The sequence below is a fragment of the Fringilla coelebs genome (assembly GCF_963513975.1).
Source record: "Fringilla coelebs genome assembly, chromosome: 3".
NCBI classification, from domain to species: domain Eukaryota; kingdom Metazoa; phylum Chordata; class Aves; order Passeriformes; family Fringillidae; genus Fringilla; species Fringilla coelebs.
In genome coordinates this window covers 89,171,916-89,182,676 of record NC_140030.1, presented here as the reverse complement: position 1 = coordinate 89,182,676, position 10,761 = coordinate 89,171,916, and the positions used below count along the sequence as shown (strand labels likewise).

The 10,761-nt window shown below is 36.0% G+C and overlaps 1 protein-coding gene across 1 annotated transcript in view; it reads left to right on the top strand.

Moving 5' to 3' along the window:
• Positions 1-10,761, top strand: part of PLEKHH2 (pleckstrin homology, MyTH4 and FERM domain containing H2) — a 52,405-nt gene that overhangs the window by 8,354 nt on the left and 33,290 nt on the right. The window contains exons 4-6 of the mRNA XM_084203181.1: positions 7,948-8,010; positions 9,044-9,193; positions 9,641-9,724. Coding sequence (XP_084059307.1) covers positions 7,948-8,010; positions 9,044-9,193; positions 9,641-9,724 — 297 coding nt within the window. The remainder of the gene's footprint in view (positions 1-7,947; positions 8,011-9,043; positions 9,194-9,640; positions 9,725-10,761) is intronic.

Sequence of the window (10,761 nt, the reverse complement as noted above, 5' to 3'; positions counted from 1 at the left end):
TGGCATTTCAATTCACAGGAAAAGTTGGTGACCTTCATTCTTTTCCCAGTAAGTGCATTTTTCACCTAGAATATGCATGCAACACAAGGTATAAAGGTGATGTCCTTCCTACCACTAAAAATCATTTTAGTAGGGGAACTACATAGCTATGTTAAATCCCACTTGGGTAGCCTCCACTGATTTCATCAGACCCCATAAGGACTGAATATGGCACTAACCCAAATGCTGTGTTATAGGCTGTCCAGTAATACTCAAGCTTCCTATGGAATGTCTCCAGTTTGTTTCCTGCAGTGTTGAGGGTCATTATCTTATGCTTTAAGTGGTTTTCAACAAATATAAATGATTATGAGAGAGAATTCTTTTCATATGCATGTTGTTTTAACCTTCCACTTGGATATTCTATGTAATACATGCTCAGCTGGCAATGTGTGTACATCACAAATGTAATATTATTTATGCTTTCTGAACAGATTATGAAAATTGAATGATAATCAAATTTTAGGCTAAGTACTATTTTCAGTATATTCCAAAGCATAAAGCATTTTGGACTTTGTCTTAACAAACCAACAGCTAAATCCATGTCCCACTGTATTTTTATTCCTTTCACGGTCCTATTTATGGTATGTCATTTGACATTTGAAATGAAGCAGATGCAGTCTGTTTTGTTATCTCTGGCATGGCAATTTCATGTTTAATGTTTTTGGAGGAATAGTCAGTAACTCATTGGACTTATGCAGTGATTGCCAATATAAAAATTGTAAAAAAGCACAATGAGTATTTCCATTTGCAATCAAAGGATTATGAAGGGTAAAGGGGAGCAGAATACAGTTGAACAAAAATTATTCAGATGAAGGTTATTTTTCAGTATTTAGTTGTCCTTAAAAATTCTTCTCATTGTGAGGAATATTCAGTCGGTACAAATAGGAGAAAGCAGGGTGAGTTAAGGAGAATAAAAGTTTATATAAATAGAGTAGTAGGTTTGCTTACACCTTTTTAATACCTACACACGTTTCTTATAGTTTCATTATTATCCTTTGTCTGTTATTAAGTTAATACTATGCCGTTTTAAAATGGTGGAGCTTTTTTTTTGTTTTGTAGTTTTTGTACATCTTAAAACGACATTCTTTCTAAGGAGGTTGAAAATGGAAAAAAAAAAAAGAGAACTCAGGAAGCAATAAATTAGTTGTTCTTGTAGAGGCGTGGTCTGGGTAATGGCATGAAGAGCACAGCCTTTGCTGTGAGGCCAGAGGATTAATATCTCCTGTCTGGTGGTATTCACTTCTGTTCCAGCCCACCTAACATGGGGAAGTTGATAGGAGTTGTGGAAACTGTGATAGCGGGTCCTTAGCCAATCTAATACTTGTTTAGCATTTCACTTATAGGATCTACAAAATTTAGTTCCCCATTTTTGATGGTGAGAACTCGTTTTGCTCATTCAATTTTCATTTCCCTGGGAATGTACTTTCTTGCTTTAAATATCTGTTGTCTTGTCTTTAAAGTGCAACATGTTGCCTTATATATATATTTCTGGAATCTCTTGCTCCTTTACCATGGGTTTCCAAAGTATTCTATACACTTCAATGTCATGAAGAAATTCAGTTTCAGTCAAGTTTTCTTTTTTGAAAATGTTGGCCATGAGTGGTACCTTTGTTTCCCAAGCCATCCCCTCTCAGGCAGTGGCACATCCTGTTTCAGGTGGATGCTCATGTTGTAACTCTAATCAGAAGCCACGATTCAGGGAGACACAAGTTGCAGAATTTGCTCAATTGCAGTACAGTCATGCAGTACAAAACAAAGCAGATGAACATATTCTTGATATATGTTTGTCTTTTTCATGCTAAGCACTATGTGAGACTTCTTTTTCCTTGCCTGCCAAAGGGCTTTGGTACCTTCTTCCCTGTCACTGAACAACATCGTCACTCCTTTCAAGATTTTGAATGCTCTGATAATGTCTGTACTAAGAGGGGCCATCTACCTAATTTGTGTTTGATTGTGTCTCTGCAATTTCACTATCAGGATAAGATCTGAGTTGGGAAAAATGACTACCAGAAAGTGGAAATTTTCTAGTGTTTTACCAGGCTTAGGAAAGTTCTGTGACTGCCGTTGGGAAAAGCACAGTTACTGAGCCAGCATTACTTGCTGCTTAATTGTCCTTCACTACACTGCCTCCTCAAATCCCACTGCTGAATTTAACTTTTTAAAATCTGTATGTTTGCTGGCAGCTGTCCTAGGCTACCAATTCTGGAAAAGTTCCCTCTCTGGGCTTTTCTGCTTCGTATTTTTAAGTTATATAATCTTCCAAAGAAATAATGAATTTTACTACAATGAAATCAACAATGAGATGTGAAAGATTGTTTTTTGATATGTACTTTTCACTCATTTAATGACCACTAGAAAACCTTTTGAGCTAAATAATTCTTAAAAACATGTTTAAGTATTAAAAAGAACTTGAAAGAAGTAAAATAACTCAGTAGTCTAATCAAGTAGAGCAATAGGAATTTTGAGCCTGGTTTTTTCTGTATTTTGGAAACTGAGCAAATAGAGACTCATAATTTTTGGAGGTTTTGTTTTGTTCTAAGGAAAGGCTTTTGTGCTAAGCACAGTTCAAAGGAATGAGCTGAATTGCTAAAAAGGAGAAGTAAGAGAGGCTTGCATTAAGAAGTGACTTTTGCCTGCCTAGGAGAGCAGAGCCAGAAGTTCTGTAGTTAGAAGTGAACAGGATTGCAGTTCTGCACATGCAGATTGTAGAACTGCTGGTCATCTGCCAGCAGATGCTGTGTGGCTGTGTGTCTGTTTGTGGTGTGTGCATGTGTGTGTGCACACATAGATGCAACTTTGACATCAAGGAATCAAATTGTTTTTACACTCCTACATTTGTGTGACAAAATAAAAAGGAATTGGTCAGATGGCAAATTTGCAGACGAATAGTTGACAGTGCTTTGTTCATGAGAAGAATTGTAGCCTTTTACCTGTTAATTGGTATTAAAAATGAAAAGGATAGGAGAAGAAAAACCATGAGTGAGTGCTGAAAAGTGGCAGCTTGTAAACTGCCAGGTTGTGAGCCTAAGCTGTGTTGTAGTAGTCATGACCTAGGTGAGCATTCAGGTGAGATCTAAAGGAAATACAAAGCTGTACTTTTCTGAATTTAATCCAGGTGACTAATTCTTTATCTGATTTTTTTTCATGTAGGAAATAATAACAAACCATACAATTTTATATACAATACATGCTTGGTCTCTAAGTAGCCTAAGGAACATTTGAGCCCCATTGAGACTTAGCCTTTAGCATTAGCCCTTTTGGGAAGATCTGTGACAAAAAAGATTAGGTTCAGAAAGCAATTCTTCATTTTGAGGACTAAAAAACTGAGTAATACTTTTATAGGCTTCATATTGTTCTAGGGAAAAGCTATTGTGCCAAAATACCAATTTTTCACTAAAGGCATATTTAATTTTATAAATGCAGGTGGGTCTGAAGCATCATTTCTTAGATTATATAACAAAATGGATTTCTGCTAATAAGTTAAATGCAAAGCTGTTCAATTAAAGATAAGTCTCTCTAATTATTGTATTCCCTTTGGGGTAAAAAAATCAGTCAATAAAGAACAAAGTATTCTTCCCCAAGGCATGTGCTCCTTCCTTCTTCACAAATTATCTTCTTGTTTATTTTTCCTATGAAATGTTAGTATATGTATTTTACATCTCTTTTCTTTAGGTGTTTTGTCTATGTGCCTTAATTAGGTCATATTTAAAGTTTGTTGTAGCTTATAAAGATCTACCATTGCCCTTATAGAGAATACATAATACATTGAAGAGAAATGTCAAGGCAGAAAGAATAATGTTGGAAAATATGGATGGAACATACCTAGTCAGGTTTTTAATAAATGAGTTACAGAACTAGGAGGAATATTACTGTATTTTCCAAAGCTAAACCACTAGAAGAGAGAGCTTTTTGTAAAAAGACTAAGTCATGCTTCTAGAACAGTTTTACCGTTGCTTTTAACTAAAAAATATGTGCAAGGCTTTATATGAATGGGCACAGCATATTATAAAACATGAAAACTGGTTGTCATCAAAGCCATTGAGAAGCAGATTACTTGCTTTTAAGAAGTACTAACTTTTCTTCTGGAAATGCAGAGATTTGTTGAAATATTTGGTCTAAACATAGGAATATAGAATAAAAAGGAGAAGTCTTGGTTAGATGAAGTCGCCAGCAGGCATTGTCTTCAAACCATTTATAAATTACCAAGCATCACACACACAAAAAAAACCCCCAGATCTTTTGACTTAGTAGCTTCTATTAGAAGGTGCTTCTAAAATCTTTTTTACTCAATGTGAAAAATTAGTGTCTTCTATTTGCCAGCCTCTGTGTATTCATAACCTGTTTCTATGTACTGGCATCTTTGAAAGACAGTTGGAGGTGTGTTTATCCCTCAACTGCTTCTCCTATTTCTTTATTTATAGAAGCAATGATATACCCATGTCTCTGGTTTTGGTAAATCCTATGTGGTGTGAGGACTGGTAGTTCACTGACTGGTTGTCAGTATTCAGGATGCTGCCACAAGTGAGAGTTTTGTGTCTGACATTTGCCTCAGATCATGGATATGGCTGCTGTTATCTGCCACATCCATCCTCAGTTTAAGGATTTTTTAATTTTAATTTTTATTTGAGGATCTTAAGCTATCAATGCATGGTCTGAAATGGCCTTCATAGTCTTTGGGTACAGAAGATTTAGCATTGCATTTTATTCTTGATGAGTTCAGAGCATGACTTGATTTAAACCATTAGCTATTCAACCAGGCTTGTAGTTCCCCCTTCTCTCAGTAATGCTGTGATCACTGTTGAGAAACTTGTCACTCACTTAAGAAGCAGGTTTAAGGTTAGGTTTTGTTTCTGAAGAAAAATTCTTCCCTTAGAAATTGTTCCAGTCTTTTGCCCAACAAGTTAATAGCCTTCAGAGTATTCTAAGGCAGTAATTTCTTCTGTTGAACTTCACAGACTTACAAACAAGCAAGGCAGTCAGAGTATAGATTTAAATCTAATTTTTCAGGAAAAACCATCTGGTGATTATTTATGCAAATGGCAAAACCATATTTTTAAAGCTTCATTATTGTTACAGTAGACCCTAAAAAACAAACCTATATAAACTCTAAATAATGGGAAAGTCAGGACTCAGTAATTATTATGTGGCACCAAGACTACTGAAACGCTGGCAAATTTAATTTTAACAGATGTGCTCATGTTTGGTGAACATGATATTTGATTTGACCATGATATTTGATCCTGTTTGGTAACCATGATATTTGATTGGTGATTTGCACCAATCCAATGTGGGTGACAAGAACTATTCCTTACAAGATGTATGTTGAACTGGGGCATTCAGCATGTTGAACTGCTGAATAACATGGATTGCTTTTTTTTTTTAATGAGTCTGCTAAAAGAAACTGAAGACCATTTAGAAATTTTGCAAATAAAATCTCACATTTAGTTGTTGCCAGGAAGCTGACTGACATATCCATATTGTGAGACTACACAAGGATTCTCAGCATACCTTCTTGAAACCTTCAATAGTTAACTGTTGAAGCGACAAAAATAGACTTTGTTCTGCCCTTTATAATCTTGGAATGATCTTTCACTTGGTAGTATTCTCTCAGCTTCTTTGGCTCCTGACATTATGTTCATCTTAGCAACAGCTTTATTCCAGTCATATTCTTTGTCCCAGTAGCCTATATGAACATCCTGTGCAACAGTGTGTATTCCTGTCAAGAAATTGCACTGTGCAGCACCAATGCCCAGCCATGGAAGGAACGTGGGCCTTCAGTGCACTGGATTCTCCAGGACTTCAGTGGTTGTGTAGAAGAGCAGCAGAACACTCAGAGATCATGAGATGCTGCTGGAGAGCCCAGCTGTTTGCAGGTTTAAGCCAAGTTGGAGCTGGATGCACTGCAGTGGCAGCTGATGAACTTGGCAAGCAACATTTTCAGGTTTTAATTCCATTTACTAAACCTGTCACATTTCTGATACTGCCTTACAGATGAAATGACCTTAACTTATGGAACTTAAATTGCCGGTTGCTGCCATGCATTTCTAAATAGCCTGTGAAAGTTGACGAACAACTTGCTACTCATCAATGAATTTCACAATATAAATATCTGAAGTTTTCTGTCATAATATTATAATTTCTGTCCCAATGTTAATAGTTTTCTGTCATAATACTAAGTCAGAACATTATAAAGTATTAGTTCATTATTAGTATCTGCACTTTCACTATGTTTAGCACAGTGCCTTTACTACAGTGAAATGTTAGCTGACCATATATTCAGAAATAACCTCAATTTCTGAATCCCAACTCACTAAAAAATTAATGTCTGAAAAATGATATTAGAGTAAGTCTTGCAAACCAAACTTCTGTTTGAATGTAAAACTAAAAAGACAGATGGAAAGTAACCTTAGAAGTCAAAATTCCAAAAATGAAACTCAAAGTTAAAATCTTAACATGAGGTCATTTTAATTTGAAATTAAATATGTGAGCAGAGAGGAACAAAGAAGGCTTATCGGCCTGTCCATCTGGCAAATGAATGACTGGGAAGATCATATCCTTAGAACTGTTCTTGCAAAACAACTCACTGGGGACCTGACCATAACCATGTGGATTGTGAAATGTTTGTTGCTCTTGTACCAGTGGTGTGTTGTGGTATTATTATAATGTAGACTTTGGGGGTTTGTATTGTATGAGAAAGTACTGGAAGGTGAGTCACGGTTGCTTTTTTTTTTTTCCTGTTAGTGAAAACTCATTTTCTCCATTTTCAGCTATTGATTGATAGAAAATGATGACTCTGTCCTTTTATGGATATGGTGCTAAAAGTTTCATGTGATTAGCAACATAACTGGAAGAGAAAAAAAGAGATGGAGAGTGAAAAAGAAACTGAAAGATGCCAGAAATTGAGTACAAACAAGACAGGATGAAACTGATTATTTTAAAACCATGCAGTAAATGGAAGAAGGAATAAATGGGTTCCATTTGCATTATTTGCATCATATGCTTTTTTTAGAACAATTTTCAAGCTGAATACTTAGTGTGGCAGTATTTATTATTTGATGAACTGAGGTCTTATCTAGATATTTCCTGAGAACCACTAAGCCCTGAAGTCATGGAATACCTTATGAATTTTCAAGTGTTTCTTCAAAACAGGGCTTACTTTATAAAAAAAGTCAGCAAAATCAGACTAAAGGGCTGTTAACAAAATGTAGACAAAGTAGATCTTTCTGGCCTGTTCTGTACGGTTGGGAAAGCCTTCAAAATAAATCCTGTAAAATGCAGGGGTTTTCCAAGACACTGGGCAAAGACTGAGCCCCTGATTCATTAGGCATCACTATAAAGTAAGAGATCAGGGTCTTCCCCTCTCAGAGGTGACCTGCACTTCTCCATGGACACTGGTCTCTGTCTTCATCCACTGTTGCTATGGAGTACCTGAGGCCACCGTGTCCTTCTGCCACATCCTGCCTTCCTTCGTGCAACAGTGGAGAAGTCTGGGATAGTCCTTGTAGTGTATTTCTCCAAAAAACTAAATTTGTCAACATCAGGATTAGCAGCCAAGTTCCCTCTACTCTTGCTTCTTTTGGAAGAACATGAGGAAAGTTTCAGAGCTATTGTCAAAGGAATTTTTACTCTTGGTAGTAGGGGAGAAAAAGCAGTGTGTCCTATGGCAACCAGAGAATGAATTATGAAAAAAATGTATATATTTTTTTCTGTTGAAGAGTATTTACAATGTTTTAATACAGTCATGATGGTCAATTCTCTTCCCCGTCTGACACACAGATTATCCTTTAATTTTTATGTTCCTGCCCACCATGTGTCCTTTCCTTTTTCAAAACAGACCATGAAAATATATTTTTCTGATGAGAGGCAGAAGGCATGGCCATTTAACTGTATATTTTTATACATCTACAGATGCAGCAGCTTGAGAAGCAAGTTATAGATGCTGATCGTCAAGCAGAGAGAGCGTTTCAGCAGGTATAAATGGAATAAATATCTCCACTAGCTGTGTGCATGTGGTACTTTAATGAGGTGAAATTCAAAAAATTGCTTGATTTTTAAGTACTTCTAAAAATGGAGAAGAAGACAGTTTCCTTTAAAGTCTATTGATTTGTCTTAACAGAGAGTTCTAACACATTTCTTTGCTCACTATTCAGTTCATTTCAATAAAGTCAAAGCTAACATCACAAATCAAATGTAGATACATGGAATGAGCTTCTTCATTGGTGCATCATGAATCTTTGATACATTATGCATGTGGAAACAAAGGAGAGAGGAAACAATGATCTGTTTTAGAAGACCTGTAAGAAAATAAAATGAGGCTGCCCAATACAGCCTCTAAATAGAACTGTTCTGTGTTGTTTTTTCCTTTTGTAGAAGTTACATCATTTAAAGAATGAGATCGTAGCTAAATATTTAACTGAAGTTGCCTTTTGATTCCAAATGGCAGACTTAAGCTACTGTAGACATTTTATGAACATACCTCTGGTATCCCTGAAACATTTCTCATATTTTACTGTGAGACAGATAGAAACTGAAAATTATAAGACTAAAATGTTCATGTACTAATTTGGAGTTAGAAAACATTCCTGACTACAAGCCAAGTATTTTTAAGCAATTTTTTAGAATGCTACTGATAATTTGCTGGGGTTTTTTATAGTGTGCAAATGTTTATTTATTAAAACATTGTTTACAGCTCCCTGTAGATAAATTGCATTCTTCCCATACTGTTGTTTCTCAAAGCTTCTGTGTTACAAAACTAGAAGCCTCTCACAGATACTAACAAAACCTGTGTAAGATCTTCCAGTGTTTTGCCAGTCCTGTTGGTATGAAATGAATAGGGAGATATAATGAACTTAGGGGATTCTTCTTAAATAGGCTTCAAAACTTTGCAGGGTTGTCTTGAATCCTAAGTGCGGAGGCAATTTTAAGTTTATTTTTTGATTAAATTACTACCTTTGACTTGGGAATGTTATGTTCCTTAAACTTTTACATTTGACTTTCCAAATAGGTGCAGATTATGGAAGAGAAATTAAAAGCAGCAAATGTTCAAACAAGTGAATCAGAAACCAGGTTGTATAAGAGATGTCAAGATCTGGAGATCCTGATACAAGATAAAAATGATATAATACAAAAATTGGAGCAACAACTTGAAGAACAGGTTAGGAATAATGGTGTTCAAAAAGAGAAATATCAGCTCCTTTTTTAATTATAAGTAAAATATAAATTTAGATCAATGGAGGACAGAAAAGTTTACCATTGTTTCTGTTGTTTGATTAAAGAGGTTCCCATTGGAAGTATATAATTTGAATAATATTTATTTCTTTTCAAATTAAGCTCTGGCTTCCATAGAAAGAACATGTGACCTTTAAGAGGGGAAAGATGATATTCCTCTTCACTGTCCCCCCTGAAGAGCTTTTATTCTTACTAGAGGAAAGAGGAATAGCAGCCTCTGTGAAGACTCTATCCCTCATTTTTTAAAAATCACCATCCATTACCCAGGAGCCTGAATTATTACTTCAAGCAATCTTAGGATTTGTGTCTGAAGATACTACTCAGGCAGATTATATTACTCAGTGAAAAATATGATTATGTCAATTTTTTCCAGAAGCAAATAAGACTGCAAGAAGCAAAAATCATAGAAGAAAAAGCAGCTAAAATAAAAGAATGGGTGACAGTCAAGCTTCATGAGGTATAACTCTTGCTACAATACTTACACAGGAAATATAATGGTGTGACTGGATATCCTTTAGACCTTTTGGCTGTTAAAGGCCTGCATGCCTTGGAAACATTGCTTCCCAGTTTCATTGATATTATAGTTATTTGCTGGAAAGAGGAGAATTGAAAACAAGGACACAGAGCAGAGTGTCCATGTCACCTAAATTCCAAAGCCTGATTTGGTCAGCCAGTATGATCTGGGTCCTCTTTCTGAAGAAAGGACCCAGCACTTCTCTCTGAAAGGTTAACTTCTCCACTAGTAGAGAGAGCTTAGCTGGCAAACTGGGCTTATTCAAGCAGATGCCTAAAGTGTGAATAATCTCCAGAAAGCCAACCAAGCCTGCTGGGGCCTGGCAGAAAAAAGGCCTTGATCATTTTTTATTTCACAATGCCCACACTACTCTTAGTCATGAATAGTTTCAGGGACACCAGCTCTAGTTTCAAGAAACCAGTTGTCTCCCTTTTTTCTCTGCTGTGGTAAGATAACCATGTCTCTGCCCTGCCTAAAGCTGCCAGCTTTGGGATGCAGCTGTGCTTTCTCCTCTCTGGGTGTAGAATTCAAAGTTGCCTGTAAAAGTTAAAATCTTACTCTCTTGTAGTTAACTGGAACTTACTCAAGTTGAAAAACAATAAAGTCATTGGTTTTGAAGTAGGAAACTAGAAGGTTCTTACATAAAATATTTACTTTTCATCTGTGAGGGCTAAAGTGAATTATTTAGAAATAATTTAATAAAAGTGCCATTAAATTTAGCTAAAATTACGAGGAAAAAGTTTGGACAAAATCAAGTATGACTCAAAGTATTTACTTAGTCTTTATGGAAAATCTCAAGCTAGTTTCACAGATGTGACTAAGTGTCACTCAGTGGGAAGTGGAATTGTTGGCTCCTTCTGTGTGACAAGGGATATTCAGATTCAAATCTGTTTGCCTAATCTGGAGTAGGAGTTTGAACCAGCATCTTTGACCTCCCAGTGGTAGGCTACAGCAATGGGTTGTTTGTTTTTTTATTTCCA